The sequence below is a fragment of the Balaenoptera borealis genome (genome assembly GCF_965194805.1).
Source record: "Balaenoptera borealis genome assembly, chromosome: 15".
Taxonomy (NCBI): Eukaryota; Metazoa; Chordata; class Mammalia; order Artiodactyla; family Balaenopteridae; genus Balaenoptera; species Balaenoptera borealis.
The window spans coordinates 39782666-39807430 of record NC_138871.1 but is presented as its reverse complement, the minus strand read 5'-3'; the positions used below and the strand labels follow the sequence as shown (position 1 = coordinate 39807430).

The following is a 24765-nucleotide window of genomic DNA, read 5'->3' as shown; positions in this document are numbered from 1 at the left end:
GGAAAAAACTATAAAAAATACAAACACATAGAGGCTAAACAATACACTACTAAATAACCAAGAGATCACTGAAGAAATCTAAGAGGAAATCAAAAAATACCTAGAAACAAGTAACAATGAAAACAAGACGACCCAAAACCTCAAGACAACCCAAAACCTATGGGATGCAGCAAAAGCAGTTCTAAGAGGGAAGTTTATAGCAATACAATCCTACCTCAAGAAACAAGAAACATCTCAAATAAACAACCTAACCTTACACCTAAAGCAATTAGAGAAAGAAGAACAAAAAAACCCCAAAGTTAGCAGAAGGAAAGAAATCATAAAGATCAGATCAGAAATAAATGAAAAAGAAATGAAGGAAACAATAACAAAGATCAATAAAACCAAAAGCTGGTTCTTTGAGAAGATAAAATTGATAAACCATTAGCCAGACTCGTCAAGAAAAAAAGGAAGAAGACTCAAATCAACAGAATTAAAAATGAAAAAGGAGAAGTAACAACTGACACTGCAGAAATACAAAGGATCATGAGAGATTTCTACAAGCAACTATATGCCAATAAAATGGACAACCTGGAAGAAATGGACAAATTCTTAGAAAAGCACAACCTTCCAAGACTGAACCAGGAAGAAATCGAAAATATAAACAGACCAATCACAAGCACTGAAATTGAAACTGTGAAAAAAAATCTTCCAACAAACAAAAAGCCCTGGACCAGATGGCTTCACAGGTGAATTCTATCAAACGTTAAGAGCTAACACTCTGATACCAAAACCAGACAAAGATGTTACAAAAAAAGAAAATGAAAGGCCAATATCACTGATGAACATAGATGCAAAAATCCTCAACAAACTACTAGCAAACAGAATCCAACAGCACATTAAAAGGATCATACACCATGATCAAGTGGGGTTTATCCCAGGAATGCAAGGATTCTTCAACATACGCAAATCAATCAATGTGATACACCATATTAACAAATTGAAGGAGAAAAACCATACGATAATCTCAATAGATGCAGAAAAAGCTTTCAACAAAATTCACTCATTTATGATAAAAACTCTCCAGAAAGTAGGCATAGAGGGAACCTACCTCAACATAATAAAGGCCATATATTCCAAACCCATAGCCAACATTGTTCTCAATGGTGAAAAACTGAAACCATTTCCTCTAAGATCAGGAACAAGACAAAGTTGCCCATGCTCACCACTATTATTCAACATAGTTTTGGAAGTTTTAGCCACGGCAATCAGAGAAGAAATAAAAGGAATCCAAATCGGAAAAGAAGAAGTAAAACTGTCACTGTTTGCAGATGACATGATACTATACATAGAGAGTCCTAAAGATGCTACCAGAAAACTACTAGAGCTAAGCAATGAATTTGGTAAAGTAGCAGGATACAAAATTAATGCACAGCAATCTCTTGCATTCCTATACAATAATGATGAAAAATCTGAAAGAGAAATTAAGGAAACACTCCCACTTACCACTGCAACAAAAAGAATAAAATAACTTGGAATAAACCTATCTAAGGAGACAAAAGACCTGTATGCAGAAAACTATAAGACACTGATGAAAGAAATTAAAGATGATACAAACAGATGGAGAGATATACCATGTTCTTGGATTGGAAGAATCAACATTGTGAAAATGACTACACTACCCAAAGCAATCTACAGATTCAATGCAATCCCTATCATACTACCAATGGCATCTTTCACAGAACTAGAACAAAAAATTTCGCAATCTGTATGGAAACACAAAAGACCCCGAATAGCCAAAGCAATCTTATGAAAAACAGAGCTAGAGGAATCAGGCTCCCTGACTTCAGACTTTGTAGCTATACTACAAAGCTACAGTAATCAAGACAGTATGGTACTGGCACAAAAAGAGAAATAAAGATCAATGGAACAGGATAGAAAGCCCAGAGATAAACCCATGCACGTATGATAACCTTACCTTTGTTAAAGGAGGCAAGACTATACAATGGAGAAAAGACAGCCTCTTCAGTAAGTGGTGGTGGGAAAGCTGGGCAGCTACATGTAAAAGAATGAAATCAGAACACTCCCTAACACTGTATACAAAATTAAACTCAAAATGGATTAAAGACCTAAATGTAAGTCCAGAAACTATAAAACTCCTAGAGGAAAACATAGGCAGAACACTCTATGACATAAATCACAGCAAGATCCTTTTTGACCCACCTCCTAGAGAAAGGGAAATAAAAACAAAAATAAACAAATGAGACCTAATGAAACTTAAAAGCTTTTGCACAGCAAAGGAAAACATAAACAAGACGAAAAGACAACCCTCAGAATGGGAGAAAATATTTGCAAACGAAGCAACTGACAAAGGATTAATCTCCAAAATATATAAACAGTTCATGCAGCTTAATATCAAAAAAACAACCCAATCCAAAAATGGGCAAAAGACCTAAACAGACATTTCTCCAAAGAAGATATACAGATTGCCAACAAACACATGAAAGGATGCTCAACATCACTAATCATTAGAGAAATGCAAATCAAAACTACAATGAGGTATCACCTCACACCGGTCAGAATGGCCACCATCAAAAAATCTACAAACGATAAATGCTGGAAAGGGTGTGGAGAAAAGGGAACCCTCTTCCACTGTTGGTGGGAATGTAAATTGATATAGCCACTATGGAGAACAGTATGGAGGTTCCTTAAAAAACTAAAAATAGAACTACCATACGACCCAGCAATCCCACTATTGGGCATATACCCTGAGAAAAACATAATTCAAAAAGAGTCATGTACCACAATGCTCACTGCAGCTCTATTTACAATAGCCAGGACATGGAAGCAACCTAAGTGTCCACTGACAGATGAATGGATAAAGATGTGGCACATATATACAATGGAATATTACACTCACCCTTAAAAAGAAACAAAATTGAGTTATTTGTAGAGAGTTGGATGGACCTGGAGTGTGTCATACAGAGTGAAGTAAGGCAGAACGAGAAAAACAAGTACCATATGCTAACACATATGTATGGAATCTATAAAAAAAAAAAAATGTTTCTCATGAACCTAGGGGAAGGACAGGAATAAAGATGCAGACGTAGAGAATGGACTTGAGGACATGGGGAAGGGGTAAGGGTAAGCTGGGACGAAGTGAGACAGCACTGACATATATACACTACCAAATATAAAATAGATAGGTAGTGGGAAGCAGCTGCATCGCACAGGGAGATCAGCTCGGTGCTTTGTGACCACCTAGAGGGATGGGATAGGGAGGGTGGGAGGGAGACGCAAGAGGAAGGGGATATGGGGATATATATATACATATAGCTGATTCACTTTGTTATTCAGCATAAACTAACACAATGTTGTAAAGCAATTATACTCCAATAAAGATGTTAAAAAAAAGTTTATTGAGGAGAATAAGGCGAAAGTGGCACTATCACGCCATTAGCTACCACAAGTAAACCACATGTAAGCTTTAACCTGACAATACTACTTATAAGTAGGAATTTATCCTACATAATAGTTTTGCATATGGATTAGCTGACTATTGTAAGTTACTTATTGTAGCATTGTTTATAATAAAAAGGATTGGAAAAAATAGTGCCTATGAACAGGAACTGGTTAAATAAATTATGGTTCATGCATATAATGAAACACTATGCAGTCCTAAAAAAGAAAAAGAAGTGTTTTATATATTGATACGGAATAATTATCTCCAGGATAAACTGTTAGTGAAAAAAAGCCAAATCCGTTTAGTATGATACATCTGTGAAAAAGAGGACAGGGAAAGAGAAATGTTTACAATTGGCAATTTATATAGAAAATCTATGATGCACCTGAGAGGTTAGGAACTGCATGCACGGGAGACATAGGTAGGAGGGGGAAAATATATAGCATATCCTTTTGTATCTACTTTTTGAAATTTGAACCATATGGATATGTGCCTATTCAAAAAATTAAAGAAGAAAATAGTATAATAGAAAAGAAACATATGAATATTATGTTCAGGACAGAAGCATTGATTGTATAAGTTAAAATAATAGGAAAATGTCTCTTAATAAACCAAGAACTTCTAACTGACTGACTCTCATTTCCTTCGATTGTACCAGTAGTATAGTAAGATAAGACATGGACTCTGAAGCCAGATTTCATAGATTTGATCCCCAACTTTTCCCATGGCGTGGTTTCTTTAGTGACAAAATGAGGATAATAATAGAACGTACCTTACAGGGGAGTAAAGAACGTAGAACGGAACGTATAATAAAGAAGCACTTATGTTAAGCTGTTGATATTACCTGTGCTGCAGCCCAAATGCAGTCAATATGCTGAGTACTCAGTCGCCCTTCCGCTGCCAAAAAATTCAAAATCACTTGGCACTGTTTGATGATCTGGAAAAGAAAAACTTATTACAGTTAATTTTTAAAAGCATTCTTCTCTCTTAATAGAGCAGATAAGTCACATATTAGTCCACAAACCTCAATATGTAAATTTGGTCCAAATATATGCTCTACCACATTGTTGCTTATAAGCCAGTCTGCAAGTTCTTTTGCAATGGACCTAAAGTCAAATAATAAAAATAGTTAATACATTTAAAAAAATATTAGTATCATTCTTTCCCATGTCTAAAAGCAGACTCAGGTGAAAATCTAAAACTGTTCACATACCAATTATAAAGAAGTGATTATATACAATTAACTGTTAATAGTACTATGAAGAATAACTGAAACAGAAATACAAAAAATGGTAATACTACCTTAATTTATAAACAAGCAAAAAAAAATCTGAAAAGTTAGGATAACTAACACCAGGTACACAGGTGAGAATACCAAGGGTAACACCTAAAAAGTGATGTATTTTCTTACTCAAAACCTTGCCTTCCCATTTTTAATCTCCATAGTAGGCACTGAGGCATTCAGGGAAGGTTTCCCCATATGTCCTCTATGGTAAGATAACATCAGAAAAGTAGGTTACCAAAAGGGTGGGGGAAGAAAAAAAGAAGAATCTCCAAGCCAAATGGCAAGTCTCCTTCCTGCCTGATATTAACGAAGGTTCTGCTAATGTGATCCCTAAAGTTATCAACTGACTGTTCAGAACACTTGGTTACACTTAGGAACAACTCATCCTTCATTTCAAAAAGTAAACTTTTTATTTTTGAACAGTTGTAGATTATCCTTCATTTCTTAAAAAGAGCTATCAATTCTTTTAGAGTAATAAATCACTGGCACAGAAAATTAAACGATTATGTTACCAATAAGGTAGTGTAAGTTTATCAGTTAATTTGTCTTTTACAGCTTTGAGATATGTATGAAATATAGTAAACTGAACATATTTAAAGTATATAGTTCGATGAATTTAAACTTAAATATACATCTATGAATCCATCAGCACTGCCAAGATAACAAACACATCAACCCAAAAAGTTTCTTTATGCCCCTTTTTAATCCCTCTTTTTCTCAGCTCCCACAACCCACTGCCCAGACAACCAATGATCTGCTTTCTGTTATTACATAGTTTTCATTTTCTAGAACTTCATGTAAAAAAAAGATACAGGATGTACTCTTTTATAAAATTTAGATTCTTTCACTCAGCATTAAGATTTATCCATTTTGTTTCATTTGTCATTAGCCCATTGGTTCCTTCTAGGTTTGAGCAATTATGAATAAAGTTGCTATCATCACCCGTGTGCAGGTTTTTGTGTGGACATGTTTTCAACTCCTTTGGATAAATGCCAGGGAACATGACTGCTGGATCATATGGTAAGAGTACGCTGAGTTTTTTAAGAAACTATGAAACTGTCTTCCGAAGTGGCTGTACCTTCTTGCATTCCCACCAGCGGTGAATGAGAGTTCCTGTTGCTCCACCATCCTTGTCAGCATTTGGTGTTATCAGTGTTCTGGATTTTGACCATTCCAATAGGCATGCAATGGAATCTCACCATTGTTTTGATTTGCATTTCCCTGATGAAAGAGGAGCATCTTTGCATGTGCTCATTTGCCATCTGTATGTCTTCTTTGGTGAAGTGTCTGCTAAAGTCAGTGTATTTTTGAATCAGATTGTTCATTTTCTTACTGTTAAATTTTTAAGAGTTCTTTGTGTATTTTGGATAACAGTCCTTTAACAGATGTGTCTTTTACAAGTATTTTCCCCTGTCTATGGCTGTCTTCTCATTCTCTTGACACTGTCTTTCGCAGAGCAGAAGTTTTTAATTTTATAGAAGTCCAGCTTACCAATTCATGGATCACGGTGTTGAACTCAAAAGGTTACCACCATACCCAAGGTCATCTAGATTTTTTCCTATGTTATCTTTTAGGAGTTTTATAGTTTTGCATTCTATGTTTAGGTGTGTGGTCCATTTTGAGTTAATTTTTGTGAAGGGTGTGAGATGTGTCTAGATTTTTTTTTCCCCATGTGGTTGTCCAATTGTTTCAGCACCATTTGTTGAAAATCCTATCTCTGCTGCTTTGTACTACTGTCTTTGCTCCTTTGTCAAATATCAGCTGACTATATTTATATGGGCCTATTTCTGAGCACTGTATTCTGTTCCATTGACCTATCTGTCTGTTCTTTCACCAATACTGCACTGTCTTGATCACTGTAATTTTATAGTAACTCTTGAAGGTGGGTAATGTCGGTCCTCCAACTTTGTTTTTCCTTTCAAAACTGTGTTGGCTATTCTGGGTCTTTTGCCTCTCTATTTAAACAAATGTTAGAATCAGTTTGTCAAGATCCACAAAATAACTTACTTGGATTTTGATTGAGACTGCAATGAATCTATAGATCAAGTTGCAAAGAACTGATATCTTTACAATTTTAAGTCTTCCTATCCATAGACATGGAATATCTCTCCATTTATTTAGCTCTTCTTTGCTATCTTTCATCAGAGTTTTGTTATTTTCCTCATATAGGCTTTTTCATATTGTTAGATTTATACCTAAGTATTTCATTTTTTGTGGTGCTAATGTAAATGGTATTGTATTTTAAATTTCAAATTCTACTTGTTCACTGCTGATATATAGGAAAGTGACTGATTTTTGATTATTAATTTTGTATCCTGCAATCCTGCTATAAATGCTCATTAGTTCCATGAGACTGTCAATTCTTTCAGATTTTCTACATAGATGATCAAGTCATCTGTGATCAAAGACAGTTTTACTTCTGCCTTCCAAATCTATATACCTTTTATTTCCTTTTCTTGTCTTATTGCATCAGGTAGGACTTTCCAGTACAATGCTGAAAAGCAGTGGTGAGAGGGGACACCCTTTCCTTGTTCCTGACCTTAGTGGAAAAGCTTTGACCTTCACATCATTAAGTATGTTAGCTGTAGGACGTTTTGTAGATGTTCTTTATCATGTTGATGAAGTTCCTCTCTATGCCTAGTTTACTGAGAGTTTTTTTTATCATGAATGATAAAATTTGACCTTGTCAAAATTTTGACTTTACATTAATTGATCTTGAAATGCTGAACCAGCCTTGAATACCTGAGCTAAATCTCACTTGGTTGTGGTGTATAATTCTTTTTATACCTTGCTGGATTCAATCTGCTAATATTTTATGAGGATTTTTATATGTATGTTCATGGGAAGTACTGGTCTATCGTTCTCTTGTAATGCCTTTGTCTGGTTTTGGTATTAGGGTAATGCTGACCTCAATGAGTAAGGCTTCCCTCTGCTATCTTCTGAAAAAGACTATAGAGAATTGGTATAATTTCTTCCTTAAATATTTGGTTAAATTTACCAATGAGGGCTTCCCCGGTGGCGCAGTGGTTGAGAATCTGCCTGCCAATGCAGGGGACACAGGTTCAAGCCCTGGTCTGGGAAGATCCCACATGCCGCGGAGCAACTGGGCCCGTGAGCCACAATTACTGAGCCTGCGCGTCTGGAGCCTGTGCTCCGTAACAAGAGAGGCTGCGATAGTGAGAGGCAGGCACACCGCGATGAAGAGTGGCCTCCGCTTGCCACCACTAGAGAAAGCCCTCGCACAGAAACGAAGACCCAACACAGCCATAAATAAATAAATTAATCAATTAAAAAAAAAATTTACCAATAAACCCATCTGGTCCTGGTACTTTGTTTTGGAAGGTCATTAACTGTTGATTCAATTTATTTAATTGACACAGGCCCTTTCAGAGCAATTCTTTAAAAAAATTTTAAATGGCTACTACAGAAGAACAGCTAATAAAAAAAGTAGTGATAAACGGTTTCAAAATAGGATGAGCAGTGAAAAGACCGCAAATTTTTTCAGCTATGTAAATTATACACAGAAAAACTGGAAGGACTGAACAATTTCTTTTCTTGTTTATCCATAGAAGAATTATATTTAATTTTAAAATTATTCTAAAGATTTAAAAAAAGAAGCTATGAATTAGATATATGGCCTCAAAGGGTAAAACATTAAAACTACTAGTAGTATCTTTTACCTATTTCTGAGTAGCCCAACAGAAGCTATGATCCACGAATCAACTCTATGATTTTTCACATACAAAAAGACAATTCAACAAGTAAAAATAATTCTAAAAAATAAATCCCATTCTTTCAGTTTCTTGAAAAACACTGGAAGGAGACTCAGGGACTTTTGTAACAGCTGAGAACTGTAACTATAACTGAGCAAGCATAAAATTGGACGTTATCAATAACAACCATTCAGGGATCTGGAAACATGTATAAACTGGGACTCCCAGAAGGAGTAAGGGGAGCAGAAAGAAAATTTGAAGAAACTATGGTCAAACATCCCAAATTTGATGAAAAACGTTCATCTACACATCCAAGAATCACAACAAGTGCCAACTAAGATAAACACAAGGATATCAACACCCAGAGACATCATAGTCAAACTCTTAAAAGCCAAAGAGCAACAGAAAAATCTTAAAAGCAGCAAGACAAAAAGAACTAAGCACATAGAAAGGAACCACAATAAGATTCGCAGCTGACTTCTTATCAGAAACAAAGGAATAGAGCTATACTGAAGCACCATTCCTATATTTTACTAGAATTGTTATTAATGTGAAGTAGACAGTATTAAATTAAGATGCATATTATAACCCATAAAGCAACCACTGGCAAAATAATTTTTAAAGTATAAAAAAATGGAATTAAAATGGTATACAGTACTCCCTCTGCATCCATGGGTTCTGCATCCATAGATGCAACCAACAAAGGATCAAAAATATTTCTTCAAAAAAAATTCCAGAAAGTTCCAAAAGGCAAAACTTGAATTTGCCACATGCTTGCAACTATTTACATAACACCTACATTGTATTAGGTATTGTAAGTAATCAAGAGATGATTTAAAGTATACAGGAGGATGTGTACAGCTTATATGCAAACAATACATGACTTTATATAAGGGACTTGAGCATCTGCAGATTTCAGTATCCGCAGGTGATCCTGGAACCAATCCCCCGCATATACCAAGGGACAACTGTACTACCGTACACTGACATACTGCAAAATAAGGCAGTAAAGGAGAAATATAAAAAAAAATTTTTTAAGGAAGACATACAAAAACCCAACAGCAAAATGGCAGGCATAAATCCAACTATATAAATAATATTAAGAGTAACTGGATTAAATACTCCTATCAAAAGGGAGAGATGGTAGGAGTGGATTTTTTTTTTTTTCAATCCAACTAAATGCTACCTCCAAGAGACATACTTTAGATCCAAAAACAAAAAGGTTGAAAGTAAGAGGATGGAAAAAGATATACCATGAAAACAGTACACATAATAAAGCTGCAGTGGCTATACTAACATCAAACAAAATAGACTAAACCAAAAATTGTTTTAAAGAGACAAAGAGGGACATTTTATAATGATGAAAGGATGAAATTATCAGGAACATAACAACTATAAACATATATGTACCCAACAAAATGTCCTAAAATACATGAAGCAAAAAACAACAAAACTGAAGGGAGAAAAAGAAATACAGCCAATTCTTACTACTCTTGGCAGTTATAGTCTATAACGTCACTGCACTGAGTTAGCTAATACTGAACCCCTGAATATTTTTTTAAATTATTGTCACCCACTGCTTTGATGGGTAAAAAGAACATGTCATTAGCATCAAGTGCTTCCTAGAGTGGGTTCTCTTTAAAAGAATGACTCAGTGCAATAATGTGACTTGCTGCTTGCCTTTGACTGGAAGAAGACAGAGGGTTTGATTAAATGCAAATCTTATATAGTAACTTTAGGTACACAATTTGTTCTACAATCCGTTTGTAGAACTCCTTTAAAGAAAGATGTTTCACAAAGCTAAGATTTGTTTTGAAGTTCCCACTTCAGTCAGAACAATGCAAGGGAGGCTCTTCCCTTTATGTAAAAATGCCATCACAGATAGACCACCAACATCCTTCCCCCTACCCCGTTCCCTCTGAAAAAAGAGACGTGGCTCTCATTTGGGTATTACAATGATCTCTCAATGTTGCTTTCTTTTACTTGATCCTCTTTTTCTAAAAACTCTTTTTATAATTGAGGTACAACTGACATATAACATTATATTAGTTTCAAGTGTACAACATAATGATTCAATATTTGTATATATTGCTAAATGATCACCACAGTAAGTCTAGTTAACACCCATCATCATATATAGTTAGAAAAAAAAATTTTTCCCTTGTGATGAGGGCTTTTAAGATCTACTCTCCTAGCAACTTTCAAATATGCAATACTATATTATTAACTATAGCCACCATGCTATACATTACTATCCTCATGACTTATTTATTTCATAACTAGAAATTTGTACCTTTTGACCTCCTTCACCTGTTTTGCCCTCCTCTGACCTCCACGCCTATGAAACTACCAATCTATTCTCTGTGTCTATAAGCTTAGGGTTTTGGGGGGGTTTTTTCTTTTTTTTTTTCTTTTTAACATCTTTATTGGAGTATAATTGCTTTACAATGTTGTGTTAGTTTCTGCTGTATAACAAAGTGAATCAGCTATATGTATACATATATCCCCATATCCCCTCCCTCTTGCGTCTCCCTCCCACCCTCCCTATCCCACCCCTCTAGGTGGTCACAAAGCACCGAGCTGATCTCAGCGTTTTTGTTTTTAAAGTCCGTATATAAATGAGATCATATGATGTCTTTCTCTGACTTATTTCACTTAGTATAATGCACTCAAGGTCCATCCATGTTACCATAAATGGCAAGATTTCATTCTTTTTTATGGCTGAATAGAATTCCATTGTATATAATATTTCACCATAGATTTGAAAGGACAAAAAAACAAATAATACAGTCAACTCTTGTTACTCATGGCAGCTGAGTTCTACAAAATTATGCACTAAATTAACTCATGTTGAACCCTTGAATCTTAAATTCTAAAAATAACTTCTTATCAGATTCTATTTTCTCTATTTTACAAAAGAGAAAATGAGCTTCAGAAGTGTGTTGAGGTGACTTTACTGAGGCTGTCCCAATACCATGTGCTAGACTTGGGATTCATATCCCTTCAACCAGCCCACAGCCAGAGCTTCTTGCACTATACTGCACTGCCTCCTACCACTTCCTTCCTCTGGTCATTTCTGTCCCAGCGCTAAAACAACGCAGAGTATCACCTTGTATGACTTCAGTTGGAAACGTGCACGTTGGCAGACTCATTTTTTACTGCTCTGTGCATTTCCGCAAATGACTGTGAGGGCACCAAAAGTACTGATTTGGGGGTTACAAATAAATTGCAGCAAATAGGCAAATTCATAAAAACAAAATCCACAAATGAGGATAAACTGAAGTTGGAGACTTCAATGCCCTACTTTTGATAATGGAATAGAACAAGCGTAGGTAAAAAATCAACAAGGATACAGAAGACAAACAATATTACAAACTCATTAGACCTAAAAGACATCTACTGAACACTCCATACAACAACAGCTGAATAAACAGTCTTAAGCACATATGAATATTCTGTGGTACAGATCATATTCTAATCCATAAAACAAGACAAATAACCCAACTAAAAGCTAGGCAAAAAGTGAACAAACAATTCAGTGAAGAAGAAACAGAATGGCAAATAACCATATAAAAAGATGTTCAACATCCTTAGTAATTAGGCAAATGTAAATTAAAACCATAATGAAATGCCACTTTATACCCACTATAATGGCTATAATCAAAAAGATAAAAACAAGTGCTGACAAGACTGGGGGAAAAACTGGAACCCTCATACATTGCTAGTGGGAATATAAAATAATACAGAAATGTTGGAAAACATTTTGACAGTTTCTTTAAAAGTTAAACATAAAATGACCTTACAAACCAGTGATCGCACTCCTACGTATCTACCAAGAGAAATGAAAACATATGTCCACAAAAAGACTTGTACACAAATGTTTAAAGCAGCATTATTCATACTAATCAAAAAGTAGAAACATTCAAAATATCCATCAACTTTGGTAAAAGGATAAACAAAATGTGATATAGCTACATAATGTAATACTATTCAGCAATAAAAAGGAACAAAGTACTGATTCACACCACAACATGAATGAACCTCAAGAAAAACAGTATAAGTGAAAGGTGGCAATGGAAAAAAACACTGTCATATGATTCCATTTATAGGAAATGCCCAAAAAGGGCAAATCTATAGAGACAAAGAAGATTAGTGGGGCTGGGGATAAGAATGAGGATTGAAGGAATTCCCTGGCGGTCCAGCAGTTAAGACAGAGCTTCCACTGCAGGGGGCACGGGTTTGATCCCTGGGCAGGGAATTAAGATGCCACGTGCCACACGGTGCGGCCCTGGGTGGGGGGTGGTGGGGAGAATGGGGATTGACTACAAATGGGCAAAAGGGACCTTTCTGAAGTGACGTAAATGTTCTAGAATTGTGCTGTGATGACAGTTGCACAACTGTGTAAATTTACTAAAATTCATTATAAAAACAGGTGAGTTTTATGATATGTATCTATATCTTAATAACTGCTTAAAAAGAGAGACCCAATTCACAGGCTTCAACAATATTTATCACTTTTTGTATTTGCTCCAATCTTTTCACACTGTACAGGACCCTTCTCTTCCCAACTTTAACTGTCCTACCCACTATTCCTCAAAACTTTTACTCTCCTCCCTCTTAAGCATATCTTTAGTATGTATAAACCTTACACATTTTTGAATGGAATTCATTCTTTTCTCTATCCACAGCAACACAGAGACCTAACCTGGACATGTGGGGTTACTACACTGGTGATTCCAGGATTTTTTTTTTTTTTTTGTCTTTTTGCAGGGATAGGGAATGATTACTGCATTGGCAATTTTAAGATTCTCCTAGAGGCAGTCTGAAGGGGTGGGAGGGTGGGTACTGAGGGGTCAAATGGGAAATCCAGAGCTGTAGTTTTATATACATTGGATATAATCTATATAATATCTTGACTGTGTGAAATAGCACTCCTAGTATGACCAAGAATTTATAATGCTACCAAGAATTTATAATGCATATTAGCATACTACCAATTCTAGGGCACACATTTTAAGGGACCACTGACAAAGAATGCTGCCAAAAGTGAATGACTTGTCTGGTGATAAATCTAAAAACCATAATATGTGAGGGAAAAAGCAGAGACATAGTCTCTGGTTTCCAAATTCATGAAGGGCTGGGTTCAACTGAGATTAGCTCCATAGAGCAAAACTAAGATCAATGCATAAAAGTTACAGTAAAGCAAAAATATGACTCATTCATATAATTACAAATTTTCTAACACCTTAAGACTATGCAACTCTGGGGAATTCCCTGGCGGTCCAGTGGTTAAGATTCCACGCTTTCACTGCCGAGGGCACGGGTTTGATCCCTGGTCAGAGAACTAAGATCCTGCAAGCCGCACAGCGGCACAGCAAAGACAAACAAACAAAAAACTATGTAACCCTGTTCAAGCAGAAAATATTACTACCAAGATTTAAAAAATGATTTCTATACCGGATGGACAACTAAATGGAATAAATATTGGAAAAAATAAATATTTCTAAGTACTTTAAAAAGCCCTAAGCTGTAAAAACTACTTCTTTTCATACATGAGCATCATGAACTTGGTTTATTTCCCCAAAAAAATGTGTTAAATGAGATCCTTTCCTGCATCAAGTGTGGTTTCTGAAAACTACCTGTACCATATTCTTTACTATTAAATTCTCCTGTATAAATAGTCTCCCTTTGCATTTTGTGAAAAATAACACTATATGCTTTTTTAAAAAGAGAAGAATTGCAATATATTCCTCTGAAAGCTTGTTAAAGACTGTACAGATGAAGCCACAAGGCAAAGAATTTCTAGTAAACACTTCAAATCTAATAAAGTCAATTACATTTACCACATAAACAGCTACACATTAAAATAGTGTACTTACGCATAAATTTAATGCTCCTACTTACGTTTCTGTGTCTGATACCAATGATTCATTATTGCACACATCATTGAAAGTGTGAAGTTGATTCTATAAATAGAGAAAAGAAATTAAAGATTTTTTCCAAAATTATTTTTGCATATGTTAGCAACTGCCAACACAGTTTGATATATGTAGATCATAATCAATAACCAGATCAAAAGTATAAAATATAAGATAGGTAATCAGATACACATATATACTTCCCAATTAGTCTGGCTATTTCCTTTATCATTTTTAAACACTAATTCATTCCACAAGTAATACTTAGGCTTTATTCCACTAAGAATGCTACAGAAAAAGCTGAACAAGGGAAAGACACAAAAATCTAATGCAAGGCAGCAAGTAATATGTCATTACAAACCGAATTTCAGGAAAGGCTTCCAGACATACATTTTTAAGATTTGATTTGGGAAACTGTCATTAAGTGTTTTCAACACTTACAAAGTCCAATACATGGTAAAATCTAGGTCACAAAATTCAATACATGGGTACAATCTAGCTACTTCAGAATAACTACACTACAAAAACAGGCCCCAAATGTAAAGGAGTTAAACCTAATGCAGACCTTGGTAAACCAGAGAAAATATATCCATTCTAAAGAATGCAGCTAACTACTTAGTTCTAGCAAATTGTTGTCATGCAAGAAGACAGACCCAAGGACACTAGGTCTTTCTCCCCACCCCACCCCTCCAGGAGAAGCCAATAATATGTATTTCTCCCTATTTAAAACAGTACTTGCTACTGTGCAAACCAAACATTTCTGTTAGTCAAATTTGGTCTATGGCCCAATAATCTGTGGCTGCTGCCTGGAAAATTAATTAACTACTTATAATCTCCAACTATTTTTCTCTCTGAAAACACTGCTTTCTAAATGCAAAAAACTGAACAGTTTAAAAAAAATAAAAAGTGAAGGAAATCAAAAAGACCTAAGGTATAAAACCTTCTAAATCTAAGCCTCAGTCTCCTCATATTTAAAATAGAGAAAAAGAGAACATATAGAAATTATTTGTACGGGTCACACAAAGTAATGCATGTAAAGTACTTAGCACAATGCCTAGCATGGCATAAGTGGCTCCAGAAATACTAGGTATTATGATAATGATGATAGTCTGAGAGGACAAACAAAAAATTACCAAAAATAAAGCAAATATAGCTTACCGTTATCTGACTTAATCCAGCCAACCTCATAGTCAAAGTAGGTGACATAAAGTACTTAAATGCAAGATCTAGGCTTTCTTTATCAAAGCATAACGTCGTGTCCAATGGTTCTTTCACTGTGCTCCACATTAAGTCAGCCATGTTGCGAGCCGCACTCTGTCTTAACTCCTGATCAGAGAGCTTGCATAAATACCTGAAATGATTCAGAAATACAACGTACACAAAAACTTGCAAACTATTTCTGAAGACCACTCAATAATTCAATAATATTCCTTTGCTCCATACCTCCAAACTGTTTAGTACAGTAGAACCTGGAATCCTGGGATTAATATTCCCAATTTAAACTATTTCTAAGTAATGCTTCAAGGATTGTGACCTGTGGCAATGTGTCCTTTGCTGAGAGTCCAACATGAATCAGGAACTGCAAAGCCTAACACAACATGTAAGGAAGGAAGGAAGGAAGGAAGGAAGGGAGGGAGGGGAAAGCAGGGAAGGAGAGGAAGGGAGGGAGGGAGGAAGAGGGAGGAAGAAAGGGAGGGAGGAACTGCATAGAGCCAAGTCATTTAACATCGGATTCTGCACCTGCACCTCCAGTAAAACTTTACTATTCTCTAGTACCTGTCATGTATACAGCTCCTGTTTTAGTAAATTTCAGTTGATTTCATATAAATAGTACATCTACTCCCCAACACAGCCAAAATTCTTCAAAATGTGTACATTTTAAACATCATTCTTTTTTGGCTTTCAAAAATCACAAACCACTGGTTTTCCTCTCAGGCCCCACCTATTCTATTTGGTTGGTTCCTCCTCCTGTACCCAACCTTTCAACAGTATTGCTCCTCAGGGCTTGTAATGGATTGCAGAAAGGCCCCAAATTCCTCCCATCACTTTATACAGTAGTCTTTGCAATGTGACTTTACCACTCTTCCCATCAAAGGTGTCATTTATTCCTCTACTTCCTTGCATCTGAGCTTTGCCATGAAGGTTCCTTTGCCCAGTGGGGTATTAAGAGATGTAACATAAGCAGAAGCTTAAAAAGCCTTTGAGCTTGCCCTCTCTTGCTGGGAACTCTTCCACCACTGAGAAAAGGACTCAGGATAGCCTGCTGGATGAGAGAGCCAGCTAATGCCCCAACTGACATCCAGCCAACTGCCAAGATACATATGAGCACCCTTCACCACTCAAGACCAATCAGCCTGCCAACCAGAGGACAAATGACTGAGGTTATCTATCACAGAGCACCCAGGTCCAGCCAAGTCAGCCCAGATCAGAAAAGCTAGCCAACCAGAGAACTGTGACAAATAATAAATGGCTGTTATTTTAAGCTACTAGTTTTGGGTGTTTTCTCACACAGCAAAAGCAAACTGATATAGCACTCCATCCTAGATTCACTTCTTTTGTTTTAATTTAGGCCGTGCCAGGTCTTAGTTGCGGCACGCGGGATCTTTGTTGCAGCATGTGGACTCAGTTGCGGCATGCAAACTCTTAGTTGCGGCATGCATGTGGGGTCTAGTTCCCTGACCAGGGATCGAACCTGGGCCCCCTGCATTGGGAGCATGGAGTCTTACCCGCTGGACCACCAAGGAAGTCCCCTCGATTCACTTCTATTCTCTTTCTACATTCTCTCCCCAGATGACCTCATTTATTCCCATGAGGTTTTTTAAAAATTTTATTTATTTATTTTTGGCTGTGATGGGTCTTCATTGCTGCCCTCGGGCTTTCTCTAGTTGTGGCGAGTGGGGGCTACTCTTCTTTGCGGTGCGAGGGCTTCTCATTGCGGTGGCTTCTCTTGTTGCAGAGCACGGGCCCTAGGCATGCGGGCTTCAGTAGTTGCAGCACATGGGCTCAGTAGTTGCGGCACACAGGCTTAGCTGCTCCACGGCATGTGGGATCTTCCCAGACCAGGGCTTGAACCCGTGTCCCCTACATTGGCAGGTGGATTCTTTCTTTTTTTTAATTTTATTTATTTATTTATCTATTCATTTATGGCTGTGTTGGGTCTTCGCCTCCCTGCGAGGGCTTTCTCTCTAGTTGTGGCAAGTGGGGGCCACTCTTCATCGCGGTGCACAGGCCTCTCACTATCGCGGCCTCTCCTGTTGCGGAGCACAGGCTCCAGACGCGCAGGCTCAGTAATTCTGGCTCACGGGCCCAGTTGCTCCGCAGCATGTGGCATCCTCCCAGACCAGGGATCGAACCCATGTCCCCTGCATTGGCAGGCAGACTCTCAACCACTGCGCCACCAAGGAAGCCCTGGCAGGTGGATTCTTAACCACTGTGCCACCAGGTAAGTCCTATTCCCATGGTTTTTAAGTGCTACCTTTATGCTAACAACTCCTAAATTAACGTTGTTGTTCTAAGTTACAGGCTTATATTCCCAATTTCCCAGTGCCACTTAAATGTCCCATAGGCATCTGAAAATTACGTCTTTAAATTCTCCCAGTCTTTCACATCTGTTAATGATACTCACAGCAAAAAGAGAAATCAAAGGGAGGGCAGCTAAGCGTCTTCCACTATGCTACCCCTTTCCTTAAACTCCACAATCACCAACCTTATTGATTTCATTTTTAACTATATCCAGTCAATTTTCAAATCACCATAAACAATCCTTGTACAAGTAACCATCACTTCTTTCCAGGACTACTCCATTAACTTTTCAATTGGTCTCCTAGCTTCTCCTCCAACACTCCTGTAATTTATGAGCCACTTAAAGGCCAAAGTGATCTTTTAAAAACCATCATGAGGACTTCCCTGGTGGCGCAGTGGTTAAGAATATGCCTGCCGGGCTTCCCTGGTGGCGCAGTGGTTGAGAATCTGCCTGCCAATGCAGGGGACACGGGTTCGAGCCCTGGTCTGGGAGGATCCCACATGCCGCGGAGCAACTAGGCCCGTGAGCCACAACTGCTGAGCCTGTGCATCTGGAGCCTGTGCTCCACAACGAGAGGCCACGATAGTGAGAGGCCCGCGCATCGCGATGAAGAGTGGCCCCCACTTGCCGCAACTAGAGAAAGCCCTCGCACAGAAACGAAGACCCAACACGGCCATAAATAAATAAATAAATAAAATTACAAAAAAAAAGGAATGCTATCTTTAAAAAAAAAAAAAAAAAAAAAGAATATGCTTGCCAATGCAGGGGACACGGGTTCGAGCCCTAGTCCGGGAAGATCCCACATGCCACGCAGCAACTTAACCCGTGTGCCACAACTACTGAGCATGCGCTCTAGAGCCCGCGTGCCACAACTACTGAAGCCTGTTCACCTAGAGCCCACGCTCTGCAACAAGAGAAGCCACCACAATGAGAAGCCCGCGCACCGCAACAAGGAGTAGCCCCCACTCGCCACAACTAGAGAAAGCCCACGTGGAGCAACAAAGACCCAACGCAGCCAAAAATAAAGAAAGAAAGAAAGAAAGAAATTTTTTTAAAAAGAGATTACAAATTAAGCAGCTTAAAATATTTTTTAAAAAAAGCGTCGTCATGATTCATCTACTTAAAACCCTTCAATAGATCCCACTGCTAAAATTAAATCCAAGCTCCTTAAAATGGCTTGAAGGTCCTGAATAATCTGCCCCTGTTTATATCCAACCTCCTATCATAATCTTACCTCCTTACACACTATGCTCCACCAGTCTACTTCTAGTTTTTTAATATGTCATATTCTTTCCAACTTCAAAGCCTATGCCCTTATGTTCCTTCTACCTGAAATATGTCCTTCTACTTATCATCTGATTAGCAGATTCATGTTCCTCAGATGTCACCTTTCAGAAAGGCCTCATATTCTCTATCACCTTATCTTTACTTGCATAGAATTCATCACTGTCTGATTCTTTTCCTGATACTTTCTCCAACAACCTGAACAGTAACTGGAAAATAGCAGGCACTCAAATCTTTGCAAATGAATAAAAATTATAAAGAACTCATAAATATTATCAAGAAATACAATCTTAGAACTCCAACAGTTTACACTCTAAGCCTAATCAATATGATAATATCTCTATCCTCGTCTTAGGTTTCCTTCTTAGGTTGGGACTTACAGAACTCAAATATCACCCTTTCCCCAATGAGACCTTCTCTATACCATAGATATAATTGTGACCCGCCCTCTAGAACTCTCAACCCACCCTTGCTGCTATTTTTCTCTGTCATACTCATGACTTTCTGATGAACTGTATCATTTACTTATTGTGCACACAGACTGCACAAAAGCAGAAATATTTTCTTCTCTGCTGTATCTCCAGTGCCTACAACATAATACTTAGTATACATCTGTTGACTGAATAAATATAGTGGAATATCATGCAACCACTGTTAATCTGTTTAATTCTTTATACTCACATAAAAAAAATTCCAACATAAATTGCTTAAAAGTAAACATTAAATATAAACCTACATAGGTGCATTAAAAAATACATCAAATTGTCAAAAATTTTCTCTGGAGGATGTGAATACAAAGGACTTTCAAACAATATAATTCTGTACTATGTTATGAATAGTTTAAACATTACTACGCTGATAACCAGGGGGGAAAGATTTTATAAACTTACCTGATAACATATGTCCTAAAAGGGATAATGTGCTGCATGACAGCAGGGATATGTAGCCATATTCTAATCTATAAAGAAACATAAAAATGATATTAGTGATTAATGAATATGTGAAATACATATGTCTTTAATTAAAAAGAAGAACATTTAATATTTTCCTGCCTCTAAAAACTAAATATATTTCAACTATTTTGAAAAGGATAAACTAAGAAATACGACTGCACACATATCAGGTAAGTAACTTAACCTATAAACATTTCTAATCCATATACCTAAAATCAATCTGAAGAATTACTATCAGTTTCTTCCTGAAAAGGGAGAACCATCTATCCAAGTAACATCTTACTACCTGCTACTCTATACCTCTTTGTATGGTAGCAACCCAAATACTATAGAACTAAATTAATTTTTTTTTTTTTTAAGGGATAGTTAGGGAGTTTGGAATTGACAGGTACACATGGCTATATTTATTTATTTATTTATTTATTTATTTATGTTTGGCTGTGTTGGGTCTTCGTTTCTGTGCGAGGGCTTTCTCTAGTTGCGGCGAGCAGGGGCCACTCTTCACTGTGGTGCGCGGGCCTCTCACTGTTGCGGCCTCTCTTGTTGCGGAGCACAAGCTCCAGACGCGCAGCCTCAGTAGTTGTGGCTCACGGGCCTAGTTGCTCCACGGCATGTGGGATCTTCCCAGACCAGGGCTCGAACCTGTGTCCCCTGCATTGGCAGGCAGATTCTCAACCACTGTGCCACCAGGGAAGCCCTAAGTTAATTTTTTAATAAATCATCCTTCCTTCTAAAAAATATCAAATTACCTGATATCTGGTCACTTCAATATCCATCTAAGACAAATATATTTTATAGAGTCAAACACTGATCACAATATCAACAACTATTTGCTTAATTAAACTCTTACTGTAAGTATCCCAATCTAAGTTATAATGGAAGTTATAATAATCCGTTCACTTAATTTTTTCTGCATAATATTCCAGCCCATTTCTAAATCTAATGTGCTTATATTAGTTTTATTCTTATAAATCGTGGTTTAAATATCATATAAGAAAAAAATCCTAAGCAAATCATCAAACAAGAAACTACAATACTAAGCCTTAACACATGCAAGTAATACAAACTGAAAACAAATTTGTAAATACAGACTGCATGGCTTCACTTTAATCTAATGAAACATAAGTCCTATAGCAAATACAATACTAACAGTGAAATGCTAAAACTCTTCCCTCTGAGACTAGGAACAAGACAAGAATATCTTTAATTCAACTTAGACTGAAGGTCCTAGACAGTGCAACAGACAAGAAACTGAATAAAAGGCATAAGACTAAAACGGAAGAATTAAAATCAATATTACTCTGAGATGATGTGATTATGTAAGTAAGAAATCCAAAATAATTTTCAGATAAACCTTTTTGGAATTAACTAGTTTAGCAAGATTGCTGCTTAGAAAGTTAATATAAGTAATGAATTAATATACACACATATATATACATACATACACACATACTATATTACATATAATACATATATACAATCTTACATACCAGAAAAAAATAAAAATTTCAAAAATATTCTCTTTACAACAGCATCAAAAAATATCATGTGCCTAGAAATTGTCTAACAAAGATATATAACATCTCCACATAAATACAGAAAATTATGAGACAAATCTTAAAGCATGTAAATAAAAACACATTTACCATATTTATACATTAGAAGACTCAATATTGCAGAGATGACAGTTCTCCGCAAATTGATCTACAGATTCAATGCAACCCAAAAAGGTTTATACGTGGAACTTCAGGCACTGATTCCAAATGCAAAAGTCCAAGAAGAGACAAAACACTCTTTAAGAATGACAGGGAGTAGAGATATAATGCATGGTGACTATACTTAATAAAACTGTTTTGCGGGCTTCCCTGGTGGCGCAGTGGTTGAGAGTCTGCCTGCCAATGCGGGGGACACGGGTTCGGGCCCTGGTCTGGGAAGATCCCACATGCCGCGGAGCAACTAGGCCCGTGAGCCACAACTACCGAGCCTGCGCATCTGGAGCTTGTGCTCCGCAACAAGAGATGCCACGACAGTGAGAGGCCTGCGCACCGCGATGAAGAGTGGCCCCCGCTTGCCGCAACTAGAGAAAGCCCTCGCACAGAAACGAAGACCCAACACAGGCAAAAATAAATTAATTAATTAATTAATTAATTAATTAAAAAGAAAATAGTATGCTTTTTAAAAAAAAACTGTTTTGCATATTTGAAAGTGCTAATAGTTCTTAAAAGTTCTCATAAAAAAACTATTTGTTAACTATGAATGGTGTCAGACGTTAACTAGACTTCCTGTGGTAATCATTTTGTAACATATACAAATATTGAATCATCTGAAACTAATATTATCTGTCAGTTACACCTTAATAAATTTTTTAAAAAAATGACGGGGAGATAGAACTTGCTTTACCAGATAGCAAGACTTCTTATAAAGCAGCAGAAATTAGGACGGTATGCAAAACAGCACAAGACTAATCAAATAGACTAATGGAATATACTAGAAATCCCAGACCCATGCACAAGAAGACACATAAAGATACCTTATTTATGACAAAATAATACTTCAGAACAAATAGGAAAGGACTGTCTTTGCTATAGTGATAGGTCCAGCTTCTGTCTATATAGAAAAGAAAATGAATCCTGATCCCTCACACACCACACACAAAAGTCAATTCCAACTGAACTATAGATAAAAATGTGAAAGTAACGTAATAAAAATTGCAGAACATAGAAAAATATCTTCATAAGAAAGATTTTTTTATCCATTAATGAAAACATTAACCATAAAGAAAAAAATTTATTATAAATTATACACCATTAAGTTTGGTTAGAAAATAACTCTTAATGAAATCAAAACGACACCTCACACCAGTCAGAATAGCCATCATCAAAAAGTCCAGAAATAATAAATGCTAGAGAGGGTTTGGAGAAAAGAGAACCCTCCTACACTATTGGTGGGAACGTAAATTGGTGAAGCCCTATAGAAAACAGTCTGGAGATTCCTTTAAAAACTAAAAATAGAGTTACCATATGATCCACTCCTGGGCATATATTCTGAAAAGACAAAAACCCTAATTCAAAAAGGTACATGCACCCCCCAATGTTCACAGCAGCAATATTCACAATAGCCAAGACATAAAAGCAACCTAAATGTCCATCGACAGATGAATGGATAAAGAAGACGTGGTATACATACACAATAGAATATTACCTAGCCATTAAAAAAAAAAAAAGAAATCCTTCCATTTGCAGCAACGTGGATGGACCTAAAGATTTGCATATTAAGTAAAGTAAGTTAGGCAGAGAAAGACAAATTCTATCAGGTATCATTTATACATGGCATCTAAAAAAATAATACAAATCAACCTCTGTACAAAACAGGAAACAAACTTACGGTTACCAAAGGGGAAGGGGGAGAGGGAAGGATAAACTGGGAGTATGGTATTAATAGATACACACTACTACATATAAACAACAAGGATTTACTGTATAGCACATGGAACTATATTCAGTATCTTGTACTAACCTATAATGAAAAAGAATCTGAAGCTGTACACCTGAAACTAACACAGTACTGTAAATCAACTATAGTTAAATTAAAAATAATAACTCTTGGGCTTCCCTGGTGGTGCAGTGGTTAAGAATCTGCCTGCCAAGGCAGGGGACACAGGTTCGGGCCCTGGTCTGGGAAGATCCCACATGCTGCGGAGTGGCTAAGCCCATGCGCCACAACTACTGAGCCTGCGCTCTAGAGCCCGCGAGCCACAACTACTGAGCCCACGCGCCTAGAGCCCGTGCTCCGCAACAAGAGAAGCCACCGCAATGAGAAGCCCGCACGCCGCAACGAAGAGTAGCCCCCGCTCGGCACGAAAGCCTGCACGCAGCGATGAAGACCCAACACAAGCAAAAATAAATAAATAAATAAATTTATAAAAATAATAACTCTTAAAAGACACAAGAGAATGAAAAGCAAAACCAGAGTTGAAGAAGATATTAGCAATACATAAATGTCAGGCAAAAGACTTGTATCCAAAACATATAAGGAATCTCCACACATTTGTAAGGAAAAGGCAAACAATTTGATTTTTAAAACGGATTAAAAAAACTTGAACTGACACTTCTCGAAAAATATTGAAATGGCTAATATGCCCATGCAATGGTGCTCAATCTCTTTAGTCATTTAAAAACACAAAAGTAGACCACAATGAGATACTACTATTAGTTCATCAGGAATCTCTAAGAGTTAGAATACTACGTGTTTGCAAGGATATGGAGCAATGGGAACTCTCATTCTTGGTAAGAGTGTAAATTAATACAATCACTTCAGAAAATCTTAGCATTAATGTGTAAAACTGAATATATGTATACCCTGTGATAAAGAAATTCCACTACTAGATATATATGAAAATACAATGCATGCACATATGCACCAAAAGACATGTAAGAGAATGCTGACACCACATTAATTGTAATAACCTAAACGTCCATCACCAGTAAAATAGATCAATGTTGGTATATTTTTAAAGGAGTATTATACAACAATCAAAATGAGCAACTCGAACTACATGCAATATAAATCTCAATGTTAAACAAAAGTAGCCACACATGAAAGAATGCATTTTATGTGATTCCACTTATACGGTTAGCAAGAGACAAA

The 24765-nt window shown here is 36.8% G+C and overlaps 1 protein-coding gene across 10 annotated transcripts in view; it reads right to left on the bottom strand.

Moving 5' to 3' along the window:
- USP34 (ubiquitin specific peptidase 34) overlaps window positions 1-24765 on the bottom strand; it is a 236543-nt gene that overhangs the window by 150020 nt on the left and 61758 nt on the right. For all 10 annotated transcript variants that reach the window (XM_082357914.1, XM_082357916.1, XM_082357917.1 and 7 more), the window contains exons 6-10: window positions 20056-20123; window positions 15517-15709; window positions 14345-14406; window positions 4467-4548; window positions 4287-4379 (exon numbers count right to left, since the gene is read on the bottom strand). In XM_082357914.1, coding sequence (XP_082214040.1) covers window positions 4287-4379; window positions 4467-4548; window positions 14345-14406; window positions 15517-15709; window positions 20056-20123 — 498 coding nt within the window. The remainder of the gene's footprint in view (window positions 1-4286; window positions 4380-4466; window positions 4549-14344; window positions 14407-15516; window positions 15710-20055; window positions 20124-24765) is intronic.